General features: G+C 31.0%; 3 protein-coding genes and 2 long non-coding RNA genes across 6 annotated transcripts; all 5 read left to right on the forward strand.

The window, feature by feature from the left end:
- The first annotated feature begins 726 nt into the window (after positions 1–726).
- On the forward strand, positions 727–1,359 carry LOC121217278 (secreted RxLR effector protein 161-like). Its single transcript, XM_041092802.1, has one exon. The coding sequence runs from the start codon at positions 727–729 to the stop codon at positions 1,357–1,359; it is 633 nt and encodes a 210-aa protein (XP_040948736.1).
- A 415-nt stretch (positions 1,360–1,774) lies between these two features.
- On the forward strand, positions 1,775–2,801 carry LOC107903553 (S-norcoclaurine synthase 2). 2 transcript variants are annotated; one of them, XM_016829634.2, is made up of 2 exons: positions 1,775–2,149; positions 2,476–2,801. In XM_016829634.2, exons 1-2 carry the CDS (start codon positions 1,903–1,905, stop codon positions 2,754–2,756), a joined length of 528 nt encoding a protein of 175 aa, XP_016685123.1. In that variant the 5' UTR covers positions 1,775–1,902; the 3' UTR covers positions 2,757–2,801. The 2 variants fall into 2 exon arrangements, with proteins under 2 accessions (XP_016685123.1, XP_040948340.1); XM_041092406.1 differs by having other exon boundaries at positions 1,811–2,149; positions 2,485–2,801.
- Positions 2,802–5,986: 3,185 nt separating this feature from the next.
- On the forward strand, positions 5,987–6,772 carry LOC121216904 (uncharacterized). The gene is made up of 2 exons (XR_005913111.1): positions 5,987–6,105; positions 6,452–6,772. It is a non-coding gene; the product is annotated as an uncharacterized lncRNA (long non-coding RNA).
- A 642-nt stretch (positions 6,773–7,414) lies between these two features.
- On the forward strand, positions 7,415–8,583 carry LOC107903552 (S-norcoclaurine synthase 2). The gene is made up of 2 exons (XM_016829633.2): positions 7,415–7,755; positions 8,092–8,583. The coding sequence occupies exons 1-2, from the start codon at positions 7,509–7,511 to the stop codon at positions 8,361–8,363; spliced, it is 519 nt and encodes a 172-aa protein (XP_016685122.1). The 5' UTR covers positions 7,415–7,508; the 3' UTR covers positions 8,364–8,583.
- A 1,476-nt stretch (positions 8,584–10,059) lies between these two features.
- On the forward strand, positions 10,060–10,602 carry LOC107902917 (uncharacterized). Its single transcript, XR_001685630.2, has 2 exons — positions 10,060–10,301; positions 10,414–10,602. It is a non-coding gene; the product is annotated as an uncharacterized lncRNA (long non-coding RNA).
- The last annotated feature ends 10,845 nt before the right edge of the window (positions 10,603–21,447 follow it).

A 21,447-nucleotide genomic window follows, 5' to 3' on the forward strand; every position in this document is an offset into this window, starting at 1 on the left:
AAATGTAAAATGTAAACCTTTGGATTGATCTTTGCTCTATTGGTGTTCTGTTATTTGTGAAAACACTCCAGTTTTTTATTGATTTTTTTTCGAATCTGGATCCGCGATCCTTGTTACAGTGCATTGAGTTTACTTTTATAGCAAACAATGAAACAAGAAAAGTAAACAAAATCTTCTAGTATCTTGCTTGCTTGATTCGTGATTTCAAAGATTTTTCTTGTCGTATTCTGTTTTGTTTCCTTCCTTGTTGCGCAGGTATGAAGATCGTGCGGAGATTCGGAGGCATGGTTGCGGCGGCCAAAGTTTACCCTAGAACTCTAGGGTTTCTGAAATTGTTCTTGGGCCTGGGGGCTAATTTTGGGTCATTCGTTATTGTATTTTGTTTTGGGTTTTGGGCCAAAAAACTGTTGTTTTTAGCTTCATGTAGGTCCGGCAAATTTAGCCCATTACACTTGGGATTTGTAAAAAAATCTATCAGAAACAACCTTGTATGTTAAGCACAATGATACAAGCATTCTTATTGTCTCACTATATGTCGATGACCTACTGGTTACAGGAAACAATACAGATCATATTCAAAATTCCAAACAGGAGATGATGAAGGTGTTTGAAATGACAGATCTTGGGTTCATGACCTATTTTCTTGGCATGGAGATCAAGCGAGGGCAATGTTAAGTTTTCATCTGCTAGAAAAAGTATGCAAAGGAAATATTGAAGAAGTTTCAAATGGAGGAGTGTAAGGCAGTAAGTACTCCAATGAATCAAAAAGAGAAGTTGTTCAAAGAAGACAGTACTAACAAAGTTGATGAAGGATATTTCAGGAGATTGATTGGTTGCTTGATGTATCTCATAGCAACAATACCTGATATTTTGAATGTTGAAAGTATTTTGTCGCGATTCATGCATTCTGCAAGTGAATTACATCTCAAGGTTGCCAAAAGAGTGATGCGATATGTCAAAGGTACAAGTGTTTTTGGTGTTAAGTTCACAAGGAGCATTGAGTTCAAGCTGGTTGGTTTTTCTGACAGTGAGTGGGGAGGTTCCATTGATGATATGAGGAGCACTTCAGGTTACTGTTTTACTTTTGGCTCTGGTGTTTTCTCATGGAGCTCGAAAAACCAAGAAACTGTAGCCCAATCCACTGCCGAAGCAGAGTTTATTACTGCCACAGCTACTGGTAATCAAGCTTTATGGCTGAGGAAAATTTTACTTGATCTTGGTCTGGAGCAGAAGGAAAGCACAAAGATTTTTGTTGACAACCAAGCTGCTATTGCTATCTCTCATAATCTCGTGTTTCATGGGAAGACTAAACACTTTAATATCAAGCTATTCTTTCTAAGGGAAGAACTGAAGCATTGAGATGTGATCCTTGTCTTTTGCAAAACAGAAAATTAAATTGCGGACATTTTAACCAAATCATTACTTGCTAGCAAGTTTGAGCTTCTGAGGTCAAGACTTGGTATTTGCAACTCCTAAAGCAAGTAGGAGTGTTAAGAAACCGCTTCAGGATTGAAACATGTCCACGTTTATTTCAGTTTTTTAAGAGTTAGTTATTTTGCATATTGCTTAAGTTAAGGAGAAAGTAAGATGTTGATTTTATTTTATTTTTATAAATGTTGAATGTTTGCTGAATAAAAAGGTAAGTTACCTTCATCCATTATTTTTGTTTTTGTTTGCTTTAAATTCTTACAGATATTTTTAAAAGACAAGCAACGTTGTCCAATCCTTGATTTATTGGTAGCCATATATTATAGATTTATAGATTAGATATTTTTAAATATATCATTCAGTGAACGTATTAACCTATTTCTATGCTCTATATAAACCCTGAAAATTGCAGAAATAGAGAAACCAGAGAATCATTCCAAGGTTTAAAGCTAGCAAAATTCCAAAGAAAAAAAAATGCTGAAGCAATTCTCATTGGTTTTCTTTGTTCTGTTTGCTTGCTACGTTGGGGTTAATTCTCGGGAATTGAAGCATATTACGAAGGAGCTTGAAGTGAATGCGCCTGCATATGAAGCTTGGGAACTTTATAGGAACCTCGGCCTCATAAATATTATTGTTCCTAAGCTTCCAAATGTCCAGAGCACTCAGGTTTTGAAAGGTGATGGTGGGGTCGGAACTGTTGCCAAAACCACTTTCGTTCCAGGTACTTAAACCTCTATAAAATACCCTTTTAACATCAAGTTTTTTAATAGTTTGAGGTCATGGACACTTAGTTGCCTGACGGAGGCTTTAATCCCTATTTTAAACAAATCTTGGTGGCGATGCATACTGTTTAAAACCAAGCTTTTCTTTTATCAATATTCCTGTTTTTTCTTGTGCTTGAGCTGATTTTAAATACTCTATAAAATCAAGTTTTTCTTTGACAACACTCTTGTTTTTATTGCTTTGAGATGATTAATATCCTCCGAAATTCAATTTTGCCTTGGATCAATACTCTTGGTTTTCGAATGGTTTGGGCTAATGTTGAAGATGAAGCTGGGAATTCAAGTTATACAGAGGAGTTCATTGTGATTGATGACAAAAAAAGAGTGAAAGCGGCAAAAGCCTTGGAAGGTGATTGTCTAGCATTTGGTTGCTCAGTTCTAATGGTTGAATTTGATATAAAAGAGAAATCCCAAAACTCATGCATCATAAAATCTATCATTTCATATGCTGTCAAGAAAGAATTTGAAGCTAAAGATCCAAAGCCTACCGTCGCAGTAGAAGCTATTACACAAGCTTCCAAGGAGTATCTCGAGAGAAACAATTAATGATTCTTAAATAAGTGTGTTTAAGTAGCTAGAAGCTGCATTCACTTAAAAAAAAAAGAAAAAAAAGAAGCTAGAAGCTACCCTCAATAAACTGCACTTTGGGGGCAAAAATTTGATAAAATCGATTATGATCTTTGTACTTATCATAGTTGTTTATTCTTTTATAATAATTTGATATAATGAATCACTTGAAATAAACAAATAAATGACACAATTTGAAATTTAAGAAAGCGCCTCTTTAATTTATAAACACTTCTTATTGGAGTTAAAAAATAAATTACCAACATATGCAGGTATTTACACTTCCGAAGGGAGTTTAGGATGTGCTTAGTTGGGTGAAAAATAAAAAGATAGGAGGATAGTAAAAAAGTAAATAAAAAATAAATTTTGAGTGTGTTCGATTGAGAAGAAAAGTTAAAAGAAAAAAAAAACAGGAGAGATAATCATTTTCTATCTTAAAGCATAAAAATCAATATTTTCAAACTAAAAAGATGAGAGGAAAAAATACGAGAGATAATACATTAGTTTAAAATTGTGCATTTTATTTCATTTTCAACTATAGTAAAAAAATAAAAAAATAATAATTAGAATAGAGATTTATAACAAAATAAAAGGAAAACGAATTATTCTAATGGAGGTAAATATCATAAGAGGCCATTGGCCGAAAGGGAGTTCACTTGTACTCATGACCAAGATTTAATTCATAGGTTTACTTGTGTGGTAGCGTAGTCATGTGTAGGGTGTACGTGTGAGTGATTGTATAATAAAAATTGGAAAAAGGCTACTTAATAGTCGGCAAGAAAAATGTATCATTTTGGGAATTCTAACGATTTATTTAATCGATACAAATTGAGATTTCAATCTTGCAAATATTTCGATTTTAATAAATAAACGTATAGCTTCAATTCGATTAATTCTTAATAAATTAGTAGTCAAAATTTGTGAGTGTCATTAGCTATATACGAAAACCTTGATTAATAATATAATAAATAAATTATTTTTTAAACTATACATATCTATGAAATCAATTACTATGACTATTAATTAACTTAGTTCATGGGTATATAATTTTAATATTTAGGATTTAAGGTTTAGAGGTTTAAAGTAATGGTTAAAGTTTGTTTGGTACTGTAATGTATGTAAAATTTTGAATTGATTAAATATTTTGATTATCAATTTAAAATATTGTCTATATTTCTATAAATAGTAAAAAAATATTTTTTTCCAAATTTGACACATATAAATGAAACATAAAATTTGATGATCATATTATTAAAATAAAATACTAATTGTAAAAAAATATAAAAATATTTAAAACCACCTATAAAAGAGGATGCCTCCTCTCTCTCTCTCTCTCTATGTCTATGGAATTAAGACAAATAGATTGCACATAAAACCAAACGAAGAAGACGTACTAAAACAAATAATAATAATGTGTTCCTATACTTTAAAAAATCCCCAAATGTGGTCTTTTAGTTGAACAATAGTAAAATCCTCATCTCAGGAAAATAACGTATTATATCCAATGCGTTAGGACACAAAATATTGAATTCTCGATAATGAGCTTTTTATTTATGTTTTTATAAAGAGTAGTCTCGATTATTTAGATTCAACGAAGAAAATTGGAACCCAATACGTTAGGGCTCAATCCTCTCGAATCTAAACACGAAATTCTACTTATTTTGAAGCCTTGATTTACATTAAATAAAATTAATTTAACATAAACTGGTAGGAATGAACACAATATTAATATGTGCAACAAAATGATAATGGACATGATAATACAAGCATAACTAATATGAGCAACAATAAAAAAAATAAAATAAAAAAACAAATCAAGTATATATGAAATAATAAGTAAATAAAATAGGAAATAAAGCATTTCCTAAAAATAATGACGAACACATAAATAAATGAATAAGTAAATGTCAAATAGAACGACAATAACAAATAATAAAAGATAAAAGATATATGTATGTATATCAATATATTTAAGTTATAAATTATAAAATGTGCAAATGTATATACGTATATATAAAAATGAATATGCATATCCATGTACATACATAAATTATACAGCGTGAAAAACATGAGTATGTATATATCTAAAAATATGTAGGTATATATATAAATCATATGAAAATATTAAAAAAAAACATATAAGTATATGTATGTATTCATGAAAATAAAAATATGTATATATATATTAAAAAAATTTATACAATATAAAAATATACGTAAGTATGCATCAAAGTTTAAAAGATATATAAACAAGTAAATGATGATAATTTATATATGTTCAAATTAAATTAAAAAATATGGATGTAAATATGTATATGCAAATTAGAAAGTATAAAAAATATATAAGTACGTACATATAAATATATATATACTTATAAAAATTTAGAAAATATGTATATAGATATAAATATATGTATATATAAATTATAAAATATATAAAAAATATAAATAAGTATATATATATAAATCAAAGATATGTATGTATATATGTATGTAGCAAAATTTGAGGTAAAGAATATAAATAAGGATAATAATACTACTATTAATGTTACTAATGGAATAACAAAATAATTTCAAGTTTAAAAATATATATATGCGTATATATATATAAGTACTTAAAATAATAATAAGATAATAAGATAAATATATTTAAAATTTACATAAATAGGTATAAATAGAAATATAGCAATAATAACAATAATATAGATAATAATACTAATAATAATAATAATAATAATAATAATATATTAGTTTTAATAATGAAATAACCAAAATACAATCAGAGGGCTACATTGAAGTTAAAAAATAACATTCGGGGTCAAATCGCAAATAAATAAAAGAGAAAGGACCAAACTGAACGCACCGATAATGAGGAGGGACTAAATGGGAAATAATCCCTCACCCTCCAAAACGGCGCCGTCCTGGTGATGACTAAATTGAGAGCGCGACAAATATCGGGGCGAAATTGCAAAAGAAAAGAGTACTTAATTGAAAATGAAATGAAAAGCATAAGGACTAGGATAGAAATTATACCCTAATCACAAAACACGCGGATCCTCCTGGTAATGGGTCGGGTCACGCTCGGGTCGCGCAAAATGGCGCCGTTTGGTGCCTAAAGTCTCTGAATGAAACGACGCCGTTTCAATACTAGTATAAAGGTATTTTTTTTTTGAAAATCCTCATTTCCCTTCCCTCTTCCAGAAAAAAAAAAGAAAAAATATTTCATTCTCTCTCAGGCTCTCCTCCTCTGGCCTGGATCCTGGCCGATGACCACCATGGCCACCGTCACGCCGGCCACCGTGCACGGTTGCCAAAAATTCATAAAAAGGTATTTTTTATTTTTCTTTTTTGCTGCATATGCGTATATACATATATATTTTGAACAAAACAAAAATAAAAATAAAAAAATGAACAAAAAAAGTTTTGTAAACTAAAACCTTTATCTTTGTTTTTATTTCATTCTCTCTTTTTTGTTTTTGATTTTTTGTCCCCCCTATTACAGCAAATTCGGCTTTAGCCGAAAGAAAGAATGGAAGAAAAGACCTAAAAGAAAAATCTCCCCGTTTCGTTTTTGCAAATCGGTTTTATAGCCGAAAGAAAATCTAAATTTTTTGCTATTCTGGACTTGTTTCCCTCTGCTTCTGCTTCTGCTTCTCTTTGTTGCGTGTTTGCAGGTCCTGGTAAAGCAGGTGGCGGCAGATGGTAGGTTAGGAGACCATACGGTGGCAAAGTCGGTGGCTGCCAGAGGTCAGAAGAGCGGCGGCACTTTAGGGTTTCCCTTCGGCTGAAAATTTTTTAGGTTGTTGGGCTAGGGTTTATTTTTATTTTGGCCCTGGTTTGGTTGTAATGGGTATTGGGCCCTGGGTAAATTTGGGCTTGTACAAGGAGCACTTCAGGTTACTGTTTTACTTTTGGCTCTGGTGTTTTCTCATGGAACTCGAAAAACCAAGAAACTGTAGCCCAATCCACTGCCGAAGCAGAGTTTATTACTGCCACAGCTACTGGTAATCAAGCTTTATGGCTGAGGAAAATTTTACTTGATCTTGGTCTGGAGCAGAAGGAAAGCACAAAGATTTTTGTTGACAACCAAGCTGCTATTGCTATCTCTCATAATCTCGTGTTTCATGGGAAGACTAAACACTTTAATATCAAGCTATTCTTTCTAAGGGAAGAACTGAAGCATTGAGATGTGATCCTTGTCTTTTGCAAAACAGAAAATTAAATTGCGGACATTTTAACCAAATCATTACTTGCTAGCAAGTTTGAGCTTCTGAGGTCAAGACTTGGTATTTGCAACTCCTAAAGCAAGTAGGAGTGTTAAGAAACCGCTTCAGGATTGAAACATGTCCACGTTTATTTCAGTTTTTTAAGAGTTAGTTATTTTGCATATTGCTTAAGTTAAGGAGAAAGTAAGATGTTGATGTTGATTTTATTTTTTATAAATGTTGAATGTTTGCTGAATAAAAAGGTAAGTTACCTTCATCCATTATTTTTGTTTTTGTTTGCTTTAAATTCTTACAGATATTTTTAAAAGACAAGCAACGTTGTCCAATCCTTGATTTATTGGTAGCCATATATTATAGATTTATAGATTAGATATTTTTAAATATATCATTCAGTGAACGTATTAACCTATTTCTATGCTCTATATAAACCCTGAAAATTGCAGAAATAGAGAAACCAGAGAATCATTCCAAGGTTTAAAGCTAGCAAAATTCCAAAGAAAAAAAAATGCTGAAGCAATTCTCATTGGTTTTCTTTGTTCTGTTTGCTTGCTACGTTGGGGTTAATTCTCGGGAATTGAAGCATATTACGAAGGAGCTTGAAGTGAATGCGCCTGCATATGAAGCTTGGGAACTTTATAGGAACCTTGGCCTCATAAATATTATTGTTCCTAAGCTTCCAAATGTCCAGAGCACTCAGGTTTTGAAAGGTGATGGTGGGGTCGGAACTGTTGCCAAAACCACTTTCGTTCCAGGTACTTAAACCTCTATAAAATACCCTTTTAACATCAAGTTTTTTAATAGTTTGAGGTCATGGACACTTAGTTGCCTGACGGAGGCTTTAATCCCTATTTTAAACAAATCTTGGTGGCGATGCATACTGTTTAAAACCAAGCTTTTCTTTTATCAATATTCCTGTTTTTTCTTGTGCTTGAGCTGATTTTAAATACTCTATAAAATCAAGTTTTTCTTTGACAACACTCTTGTTTTTATTGCTTTGAGATGATTAAATATCCTCCGAAATTCAATTTTGCCTTGGATCAATACTCTTGGTTTTCGAATGGTTTGGGCTAATGTTGAAGATGAAGCAGGGAATTCAAGTTATACAGAGGAGTTCATTGTGATTGATGACAAAAAAAGAGTGAAAGCGGCAAAAGCCTTGGAAGGTGATTGTCTAGCATTTGGTTGCTCAGTTCTAATCGTTGAATTTGATATAAAAGAGAAATCCCAAAACTCATGCATCATAAAATCTATCATTTCATATGCTGTCAAGAAAGAATTTGAAGCTAAAGATCCAAAGCCTACCGTCGCAGTAGAAGCTATTACACAAGCTTCCAAGGAGTATCTCGAGAGAAACAATTAATGATTCTTAAATAAGTGTGTTTAAGTAGCTAGAACCTGCATTCACTTAAAAAAAAAGAAAAAAAAGAAGCTAGAAGCTACCCTCAATAAACTGCACTTTGAGGGCAAAAATTTGATAAAATCGATTATGATCTTTGTACTTATCATAGTTGTTTATTCTTTTATAATAATTTGATATAATGAATCACTTGAAATAAACAAATAAATGACACAATTTGAAATTTAAGAAAGCGCCTCTTTAATTTATAAACACTTCTTATTGGAGTTAAAAAATAAATTACCAACATATGCAGGTATTTACACTTCCGAGGGGAGTTTAGGGTGTGCTTAGTTGGGTGAAAAATAAAAAGATAGGAGGATAGTAAAAAAGTAAACAAAAAATAATTTTTGAGTGTATTGGATTGAGAAGAAAAGTTGGAGGAAAAAAACCAGGAGAGATAACTATTTTCTATCTTAATGCATAAAAATCAATATTTTTAAACTAGAAAAATGAGAGGAGAAAATACGAGAGATATATACATTAGTTTAAAATTATGCATTTTATTTCATTTTCAACTATAGTAATAAAATAAAATAAAAAAATAAAAACAGACTGAAATGTGTTTGATTTTTTTAAATCAAATATAGTAAAAAAAAGTGACAAAAATATGTTCAATTATGAAAATATGTTAGACAATCATAACACAATTAAAATTATCCAAAAAATAATAATTAGAATAGAGATTTATAACAAAATAAAAGGAAAACGAATTATTCTAATGGAGGTAAATATCATCAGAGGCCATTGGCGGGAGTTCACTTGTACTCATGACCAAGATTTAATTCATAGGTTTACTTGTGTGGTAGCGTAGTGTGTAGTGTGTGCGTGTGAGTTTGAAACCATATTGTATAATAGTCAGCAAGAAGAATGTATCATTTTAGGAATTCTAACAATTTATTTAATTGATATAAATTGAGATTTCGGTCTGTTAAATATTTCGATTTCAATAAATGAAGGTATAGCTTCAATTCGAATAATTCTTAATAAATTAGTAGTCAAAATTTGTGAGTATCATTAGCTATATACGAAATCCTTGATTAATAATATAATAAATAAATTATTTTTTAAAACTATACATATCTATGAAATCAATTACTATGACTATTAATTAACTTAGATTCATGTGTATATAATTTTAATATTTAGGATTTAAGGTTTAGAGGTTTAGAGCAATGGTTAAAGTTTGTTTGGTACTGTAATGTACGTAAAATTTTGAATTGATCAAATATTTTGATTATTGATTTAAAATATTGTCTATATTTCTATAAATAGTAAAAAAATTATTTTCCCCAAATTTGACACATATAAATGAAACATAAAATTTGATGATCATATTATTAAAATAAAATACTAATTGTAAAAAAATATAAAAATATTTAAAACCACCTATAGAAGAGGATGCCTCCTCTCTCTCTCTCTCTATGTCTATGGAATTAAGACAAATAGATTGCACATAAAACCAAACGAAGAAGACGTACTAAAATAAATAATGATAATGTGTTCCTATACTTTAAAAAATCCCCAAATGTGGTCTTTTAGTTGAACAATAGTGAAACCGAAATGACACCTGTGTTGATGCATGGCCAACTTTTGCTGTCTTGAAATTAATATATTGAGACGTGGCTTTTGGATGGATAATTGCATTGATGCATGACCAGTGAAGTCATATACAATTGAAAGGGGAAAGAAAATGTTGTAAATCTTCCATCTTCATTGTCCTTCCCTATGTATCAACACCAACCAATTCCACTTCAAGCTTTTTTCTTGAACCCACCGATAAGCAAGCATGCAATTGAGTAACTGACTAAAACAAATTCAAGGTCAGCCAACTTAAACGAAAGGGGAGTTCTATGTGGTGCGATGAGAGATCTTGGGAGAAGAAACAACTATATATGTCAGGTAGCCAATTAATGAGAGGGGATAGATTTTGTTTTGAGTGGTTTTATGAATTTAAATTGTGACTCGTAAATTTCATTATGTGATTTTCTGGCATGTTGTTTTCATTGCGTAGAGCCGTAGACTACATTGCTTACACACCATTATCGGGAAGTGAAGATAGTGGAAGAAAATATTTTGTTGCAATTAATTGCTCTAGTTTTCTAGTAGAAACGAGAAAGGAGTAGCTTAGTTGGGTTGTAGAATATCTTTGTCATATACTCGTTTTGGTTGAATCAAAGGATCACAATCAATTTTCCTATCACTTACGTGGGCTGGATGGATGAGGTAGACAAAGGAACATTCCCATTTCCATCATAACCCCAAACATTAACTTTTAATGGCATAGGTTTAGTATACCTTTGCATTTTTTTTTTCTAATGGACTATTTTTCCCAAAAGTTATATTCAATAACTAGTGTCTAAAGATTTTTCAGTTGGTATTTAAAAGAATTTGTTTATGGGAGATTTTTGATGTACCGTCAGGGTATAGATTTTATATACTATCAATTAATACTAAAATGACATTATACATAAATATTGAAGGATTTAAAAATAAATATAAATAATTTATCATTAAACAAAAATAAATAAATAAATATTGAATTCAAAACTCTAAATCTATAATTCGAAACCATAAATTCAAAGCCTAAAATCTAAAACTTGAAAGAAAAACAAAATAACTATATTTAATATTTAATTATTTTTAATAAATTTAATAGAAAATCCTTCAAAAAAAATTATTTTACACTAATGATTATGCATAATTTTATTACTCCATTTGTAACACCCCTAAGCCCTCTTTGTTGTCAGATTAGAGTCACGTGTATTACTAACTACTCAGAACATTTAATTACATCGTAAGTATTTGTATAAACTAACTATTAACATTATATTATACAGGGGCAGATCATGCTAACCTAATACTTTCATATAAGTGTCTTATAGACTCAAATAATGTATCATATAAGTATTTGTATAAACTAACTATTAACATTATATTATACAGGGCCGAATCTACTATTTATCTAACCTACAAACTTGAAAACCAATTCACATTTAATATACTTCATTTATATAACAAACCACAAAAATAATCAAGTCATATGAATTATATTTCAACCAAATATAAATTACCATAAATCCTTCATAATACTGGTATACAACTCTTTTCAAATAAGCAGTAAAACCTTGTCGTGTGGTCCATTAGCTACTTAACACCCGGTGCCTAGCGGATAAACCGCAAAAGAGTTCGTGCCCAGCGCTAGTCGGATTAACCGACGATATTAAAAGTGAGCCCAGCTTTAGTTGATTAAACCAACGATGTTTGCGCCCAGTGCTAATCGGTTAGACCGACGATTGTGTACCCAGCACTAGTCAGACAAGCTGACAAAGGTTGCACCCAGCGCTAGTCGGATAAATCAACAAAATCAATAGAGAGTCTAGCTCTGGTTGGATAAACCAACGATATTTGCATCCAACACTAGTCGAACGAATTTACAATGTCAATTACTCATTTGCAGAAATCATAATATTATTTCTCACAGCTCGATATCACATTTCATAATTTAATAACACTTCCATTCTAAGTATTTGCTAATAAAAAAATTTAATCCATTATGCCACAATTCGAAATGAAACTATTAGTCCATTAGATTAACAATATATTATAAGGATAAAATACAAGACATCAAGTAATAACTAAATTAATTAATACAATTTATAAAGTTCGACCAAACGACTTTAAAAACTCAACTATTACAAAGATGATATGTTCCACTACATTAACACCTCTAAAAATTTCAATATGGACAATTTAATTCATCATGTTAGGACTTCAAAAACACGAAATTCAAGAAAAAAGAACCAAAATTTACTAACCAATTTGAGCTTTAAAGCATGAAATAAATGGCTGAAATTTTCTCTCCCCTTTTCGGCATGCAAAGAGAACATGAAGTTTTTACTTTTTCTTTTCTTTTCTTTCTCCACTAATCTATTTCTTTTTCTTATTAAACCATCTTTTTTTATTTTTATATTTTATTATATATTCTAATTACTAATTGTTTCAATATACAAAATATATATTTAATGTATATATAAACCATCTTAAACATACACTATCATTATCTATATAGGTAATGGTTTATTTATTAAATAAGTCCTTTAATCAAGTTCCACTTTGCAATTTCATAAAAACCACTATTTCTATCTCATACTTAATTTAGTCCCCAATAATTAAAATTATCTAATTCAATTCACTTCTAAAGTAACTCCCAAAAATATAATATTAATATTTTTAAGCCCGATTCGAGAAAGCAGGGTCCCGCAAGTATATTTACCGACACCCCTGACTTACAGGACATTACATTGTGATTACTTGAAAACTGAGCAACAAATTCCCCAGCCATTTAACCTATTCAAAACACATCTAATCATGCTTAAAATATGCCCATCTTAAGTGCCTAATCAATGTACCCTCTGTAACACCCCCTACCCAAATCCGTTGTCGGAATAGGGCACAAGGCATTACCGGAGTTTACTAAACATTTTCAATAATTCTGAATCATCTATTATTCATATTCTAAAAATAATCATAACATCCCTCTATTGGGCTCTCGAAGCCCAAAACATTTATTAGGAACCTACTGGGATTAAATCAGAATCATAGGAAATTTTTCGCAGAATCCTAAATATATATATAGATTTTAAATCTTTTTTTTATTTCCGAATTAGGTGCAGGGCTCATATGGGCGTATCACATAACAAATCTTTTCATAAGAAATTGCATAACTGAAACCTTTCCACTCTTTCGTAAGCTCAATTGTATTTTCATCTAACCACTTACCATTCCAATGCACCTTATAATTAAACATATTACCATTCAACAGTAATTTGGTACTTGCCTAAACTTCAAGCAACAACATTGGTTAGCGTACTTTAATATTGACAAACTTATTTTCTCGCCATATCTCACTTAAATTTATTACTCATCTTAATACACATAATTTTCCTTGTATCAACGTATTAAAGATAGTCTCATATTTACATGTCATGATACATATCATTTTCTTGTTGTTTCTTCTTAAATATAAATTATTCAATTCATTATGACAATATTTCATGTACCATAATTTTTTTATAAGTTCAATGTATATTTATTCCAGTAGCAGTTCATAATCTTGAATATGCATAATTATCAAACAAGTTTCACATACATGTATTTTCCATGTCATATTTTAGTATATCAAATAATTATCATTTCTATGTATTTCAAGTTTAATTTCATGATTTTATGTACTTATCATTTTCTATTTTTATCCCGTTGAATTTCTCAGAATTTCGATGGATTTTCAAGGGTACACTTTAGTGTACAAATTCGGGTCCGTCAATTCATATTCATGTGCGCACATTTTTCAATTCAGAGAGCACACTCCCGCGAACCTCATTTCTTACAGCAAGATTACCAGTCCAGGCTAAATCCCCTACAATAGAGCACACTCCCACAAATCTAAATTACCAGTCCAGGCTAAATCCCCTACAACAACAATTACTCTAATGAGCTTAGATCTAAATTACCATCCAGGCTAAATTCAGACCGTAATTCGGATTACCCGTCCGGGCTAAATCCATTTTCCACATATTCATCGGGAGGGCTATATCAAGATCACCCGTTTGGGCTAGAAATTTTTCACACATATTCTTCAGTAGGGCTATATCAGGATAGGATCACCCATCCGGGCTAGATCCTTTTTACCGTCAATTCCTTTTCAGAGATCCATCGAATTTTCCTTCCATTCAACCAAGATTTTTTTTCTTTTTATCAAATATATCAATGTTTCATCAATAACATACATTTCAAGCATCTAAGAATATAAATCAAGTTACACGAACTTATCGGGCTAAATTGCAGAAATATCAAAATTCAGAGACATTTTGGTAATTTTCCATTTTTCTCGAATTTCCACCCAAATCTTGATCTAAATTAATATTTCATTCAATTTATTAATTTAAATGGTAAAACAATTCATTTCATGCAATTTGGTCATTTTTGACATTTTTACAAAATTACCCTTAAAATTTTACTTTTATTCAATTTAGTCCCTGAACCTAAAACATGTAAATTAGCTATTTTAAAATAAAACCATATTATCTGAATATTCACATATATTATTTTTCCTCCTCCTCCTCCACTCCATTCCACATCCTTGATATATATATTACCACTATTTACTTGTTTACTCATAACAAGCTGTTCACTTGAGTTATAGTCATTAAATTAATTATATCTTAAGCTACAAAACTCCGAATTCAGATCCCTAAATTTATATGAAACTAGACTCACATATCTTATTACCATAAAATTTTCATAATTTTTGGTTTAGCCAACAAGTACAGTTTATTCTTTAAACTCATCCTTGTTCTTCTGTCTGACAGTTTTGACCCTTCTTCACTAAAAATTAATTATCTCCTTGTACAGGATTCGGATGATGTTCTTGTTTTTTCCTTTTCAAAATAGTCTTATTAAGGATTCTAATCATATAAATTATAACTCATAATAATTTTTGTACAATTTTAATTATTTTCCAAAGTCAGAACAGGGAACCCGAATTCATTCTGACCTTGTCTCACAAAATTTATTATATCTCATAATTTACAATTACATTGATTACACTGTTTCTTCTATGAGAAACTAGACTCAATAAGCTTTAACTTAATATTTTTTCATCCTCTAATTCAACTTCCATGATTTATGGTGATTTTCAAAGTTAACCTACTATTTCTATCCAAAACTGTTTTAGTGCAAAATGTTGATTACTAAATATATAACACCCTTATTCCCTTTCTCTATAGTATTTCTCATCACTTTCTCTTATTTTTCTTCACTAACATATCAAAAACATAGAACCTTATATAATAAAACCCTACATTAACATCAATTTCATACTTTTTCAATAATATCAAACTCAAAAATATATTGAAATCTTGATGTTCTTACCTTGCTCTATTGATTTCAATCTTTAACTTGATTTTCTCTCTCCTCCAGCCTCTATTTCTTGAATCTAACTTGATATTCTAGCTCCCCATTGTCTCCTTATCAATTTTCTCTCTTGATGGCTATGGAAATTTCTTTGAATTCTAAGTGAAAATGGTAATTTTATGGTGTGAGGACCAAATTGTAAAGAAAGCAAAACTTTCTTTCTCTCTCTCTCTTCTTCTCACGTTGATGCATAGAAAAATGGTGGGATAATGGCTTCCATCTTTCTTTCCACAAACATATATATACACTAAATAAAATAATAAAATATCATTAAGAAAAAAAATCAAATCAAAATATAATAAACTAATATTTATTTATTTATTTAATCTAAAATATCTCCAACATCATCATTATTTTCTAGATTTCTCTCTCTTCTAATTGACCATTTTTCCCTTTAGATCTTCTAAAATTCTATCCTTGAGTCATTACTTAATTTGGTAAAATTACAATTTGGTCCCTCATAATTTTTCATTTATTCAATTTGGTCCCAATTCATCCATTTTCCTTAGGTTATAAATTATTCCACCCTTAAAATATTTATATTATTGATCCTTCAACTTTTTCATATTTACATTTTAACCCCTCAAATTTTGAGTATTTACTATTGGGTAACAAAACTTTTCTCACTTTTACAATTTTATCCTTTCTTGAATTAATATGTCATAATATACTTCCCAATGTTGTCATAACTCAAAATTCTCCTTTTTTTTCACTTTATTTCCTTACTATATCAAAAATAATATCTTACTGTAAAAATTTTCGAGGTATTACATCCTCATTGGTATCATATTTTATTTCCTCAAACATATTAACAAAGCATCAACCATTCAAACTTTCATTTATACCAAATTTTGCCATAATTTGACTAACATGTAGCTACTTAGGCTACCAAACTTTAAGCTAAACATATACCAAATCATTAATCTAAGTTATCATAGCAAACCTAGCCTCAACCACAATCATATATACACATAATCATCATTTCACTAGAAGACCCAAATATCATCACATTGTAAACAACATGAAACAAAGGACCCCTTAGGTACATGCCATTACAAAATAAAATATCACCACACTTGAGCTCGGGATTGTTGTTGGATGCTAAGTCGACGGTAAGCTAAAAAATGCCTAACCTACGCACGAAAAATAAAACCGCACGCTGGGTATAACTCAGTGGTATTTCTATCAATTTAAATTTGACATGAATAGGTAAAATGTATCAAGTAGTGTTACAAACATATGTATTAAATCAATAATAAAAATTTACTCATTCTTCATTTACATCCACTAGATTCCACATGATCAAGTACATATCAATGGCATTTCATATATAGGATTTGGTAATTCAACTCATGCAATGGCATGGTTCATCCTTTTGTTCAATACATGAATTCATTTCAATATTCATATCCCATTTCATCATTTCATATTTCATTTCTCATCTCATATTCATTTTTCATCCTTGTCATCTTAATATCAACACATAAATTTATCATTTAATTTCCCTTATTAACATGACTCGAACTCAGACGAATACACGGATCCAACCAACATACCAGTTTTGAACCCAGTGCCTCATCGGATAAATTCAAAGTAATAATTACGCCCAACGCTATATAAGTTGACACCTAGTGTCTCATCGGTTAAATCGAAGCAAATTGGCACTTAATGCCTCATTGAATCAAGGTCGAAGAAATCCTTGAACTCTTCCTGTCCTCTGGCATGTCATTTATATCCAACTTAGTCTGAAATAGTTAATAGGGTTTTATTTCACTTTTCAATACAACCAATGTCTCAATTTCATAAATGGACATTATCACATATCAAGTTTTCATAGCAATCACAGTTCCTCAAATACACTTGTTCAATTCAACCCAAAATACAATAGTACTCATCTCAATTACTTACCATATGCAAAAAATTTAATATGCAATATTTTTAATTAAATTTAGATTATAGAAACACAAACCCTATATTCTAAGCTACTCGACATTGACCTTGTCTTTCCCCTTCTTACTTGAGGATTCCAGGATGACGTTTACTATGGAATAAAATAATTACAATAGATTAATGATACATAACTCAATTTTCATTAAGTTTCAAAATGTACACTACATTTTGTTTAATCTTTAATTTTAGTCCTTAAACTGAAACTAACTTTAATCTCTATATTTGTAACACCCTATACCAGACCCAATCACCAGACCCGAGCTATGGGATGCTACAACAGTAAACCAGAATATTCATAAGTGATTTATTCAATAATACTCAATAATTAAAAAATACAAGTAAATTTCATGTTAAACATGCATTACAATTGAAATCGAGCCTTAACCGGGCTTACGAAAGTCTTCGAACAAGTTTGGAACTAAATTGGGACCTATAACACTCATATCCCATTTCTGTCACTAGAATATGATTATGACACATATCGGGACTTCTCATAACAATTGGCATCCAAATATCAAATAAATTCCACTAATATGGATATGTTTGAAAAGAAATAAAATATACAAGTACGAGCTTTAAATCGGGTCTTCGAGGCCTTAAGAATAGTTTACGAATAATCGAGGACCAAATCAAAACAAATTAGGACATTTCAGGCAAAACTAAAAATTTTTCACCTATAGGGGTCACACGGCTGTGTGGTTCTTCCACACGCCCATGTGCTCAACCATGTACCTACTCATGTAACTCACTGACTTGGGCCACACATTCATGTCTTAGACCTTGTGCCAGATCGTGTAACTCATTGACTAACACTCCCGGACATACGTCTGTGTGGGCTACCCGTGTGTGACACACGACCCTATGATAGCCCATACCTGAGGTCGTGTGCACCACCAGTTGACCCAAAACTTGCCCTATCCATACCCAAATGCTTGGGTACCTAAAATTACCCAAAGTACATGCATACAAACCTTTAAAATACATTCAAATAAGCTCAAAACATGGCAAAGACATTTGTCTAAGTGCCAAACCAATGTGTAATCAATGACACCACAACTCACACACCTAGACAATTCATTACTTTAAATTGACATACAAGTCACGAATTCATATCCAAGGTATTGCTTCTACAACCAAAATGCCTTACTCATTTCATACTTAAACCATACCAATTTCCAACTCATTCAACACACTTATATATGCTACAACATGACTCATGTAATCAAACATGTACTTACCTTACACCAAAACCCCCCAAGCAACCAAGTTATACAAGAATTTACACATAATCAGTCACAAAACATATTCAATAGCCTTATTACATGCCATATAAGCCAAGTTGTTTCAAAATCTACCAAAGGGTCCTTGAGATAATGTAATGCTGCAGGTTGATCCGATTTCCCGCCCTAAAATAAAATCTACAAACATAGAACAAAACATGGGTAAGCTTAATGAAAGCTTAGTAAGTTTTCCAAATTAATGATAACTCTTACCAACAAACTTAACTGTTCAATTATAAGAAGTAAAAATGTAATCATTGTCAAACATAGTTCACAATAGGTGAGTATTATACTGTACCATAACTCTAATTCCTCCAATTTCAGCAAGGCATGATCTCATTTTAGTAAACATATAATCTCATTCATTTGAGCTAGTTACAGAGTTTTGACCGAATTACAAGGCTGCTTACACAAGCTGATGAGAATTCACAACACATGCAGGATCTCAGCCATTGTAATGACCAATTTCATCATAATAGAGTATTCAGTCAATTCACTAGTTCACAATGCTACTCGCACAAGCTGTCGAGAATCCGCAACATATGTAGGATCTCAGCCATCACAATGTTATGTATCATCAGAGTAGGATATTCATTTAGCATTCACCGGCTCAAAGCCTGATAACTCATTAGTTGATCATTTCTTAGATATTTTCAACCAATCAATTATTTTATGCTAACTTAGGATTGGGGATAACAACTACTCTTAATTTATAAATAGGCTTAATTAGCACTTGTTTAGGGGAGTTCTTTTAGATTCTAAAGTTTTCTCTATAATTTTAGTTTCATTTTTCCTTCATTTTAAACCATAGGTTTCTTTTCAGTTCTTTTCTATTTTGTGTTCTTCGGAGAACGTAATTTGTAAATGCGATTAAACGCTAGTGGATTTTCTACACTTTATCTATCAAATACAATAGGATTCTCCAAACTCTATTCTTAATTTACTCTTTATGCATATATTTATTATTGAGTTTATAATTTTTATGGATTCTACGAGGAATTGATCCTCTTATGGGGGATTAGTCAATAGAGGTGTGATTGATTAATTTCTTTATAGGGTTTTCTTAGCGGATCAGCTATTTGAGAGAGGAAGAACTTAAACCTAGGCTTGGCAACATTAGAAAGTCATTTTGGTGGGAATTCACCCAAAACTGGTATAACCTATCTGTGAACACCTTAAACATGAATCGGTTTAGACTGTGAGATTAAGAGATAATTAGTCCTTGTCGTCTCGTTAGTTTAGTGGAAGATCGAAAGATCCTGCTAGGGTAACAACTAGTTGATTTAATAGAAACCCGAAATAGGAATTAATCGAGAGATCACCCATGTCTACATTTGGTTAAGTTTAGAAATTAGTTTTTCGAAGTCCCTTTCATTTATGAAGTTTTTATTTCTTTGTTTATAAAAATTTTAAAATCCCTTTTTTATGTTTTATCGTAATATAATTTATTTAAACTACTAATTAATTCTATTTTCGTTTAGGTTAACTTTAATTTAGTACTCGCCTCCTTTAGGTACGGTCCTCAAAATACTCACCTATTCTATTGTAAAAATTATATTACAACCTCACTCGTATACTTGCGGACACCACCTTAAATCCATATCTTTAATTGCAGTATTTACACTCTGAACATTAGTATATTCGAAGTCGGTCAAAGTTCAATCACTTGAAAGATGAAAAGTTTGTCTTAGAGGAGAAGCTTAAGGCTCAAGAAGAAAGTCACAATGCTTAATTGGAAAGGCTATGCCAATCTCATGTGAAAACTTTTAGAAATTTTCAAGAGGATACTCATAAGAATCTTATCGAGACCTTGCCAAAATGGAAGTTGAATTTGATTATGCAAACCCAAGTGGTTGTACATTCTCGTGATCTTAGAATAGTAAACTTTGATTGTCTAAAGAACATATCTACTAAGTCTATTAGCTTTGATGTTTATCACCACGCCTATTGCTGAGGAACATGATAAAAGTTCAGCGTTTGAAGGTCAGAATCTTGTAAATCCTCTTCCAAATGAAGAGGTCCCAACTACGCCCACTAATCAGGCTAGTGAGGGTGGAGACTGAAATTTCTTTTGTATTTCCTTTGTATTCTATTTTTTATTTTATTTTCCTCTATATGATGTAACAACTTTTCTTTCATTTTAATAAATTTATCCTTTTACCTTACTTTTATCTCTTTACTTCATCATTTTTTCTCTTCATTAAACTATTATTAATACATCAGTCACATTATGAAATAGTTTCAACATACCTGAGGGGCTAAGCCAACCTCAACTTATTATGCATACATGGCTTCTTTATCTTCAAGGTTCAAGAATCTACTAAATCGGAGCTTTGATGCCAAACTTATAACACCCTAGACCCAATCCAGTTTGTCAGATCTAGATCTTGGGTATTACCAATGAATACAGATAGAAACTTACTCTACTTATACAATTTACAATCAACTATTATTTACTTAATTACAAATTTTAAATATAGGATACATGAATACTTATACAGCAAGTAAATAGAATTGCAACACGCAATAATTAATTACAATGATACCTAAATAGAGATTCTAAGCCATTACTGGTACCCCAAAATAGGGACTTACAAGTGACTATTTAGACCTTGAACACGCTGCCCAAGTCGTTGTATACATAATAACCCAATATGCCACTTATTGGTGTAATCCCAACATCGTCCCTCCTGGCGCAGACTCACGTCATCTCGCCTCTAACATAACACACATATAATTTCATAAGAACTTAGTGAGGGAAATAATCATTTACCTAAGTTGTATTTTAATGTTGCAATCGATAACTTATATATATGATCTCATCGTTCTTGTCCTTCAACTTT

Source organism: Gossypium hirsutum, chromosome D05 (assembly GCF_007990345.1).
Source record: "Gossypium hirsutum isolate 1008001.06 chromosome D05, Gossypium_hirsutum_v2.1, whole genome shotgun sequence".
NCBI lineage: Eukaryota > Viridiplantae > Streptophyta > Magnoliopsida > Malvales > Malvaceae > Gossypium > Gossypium hirsutum.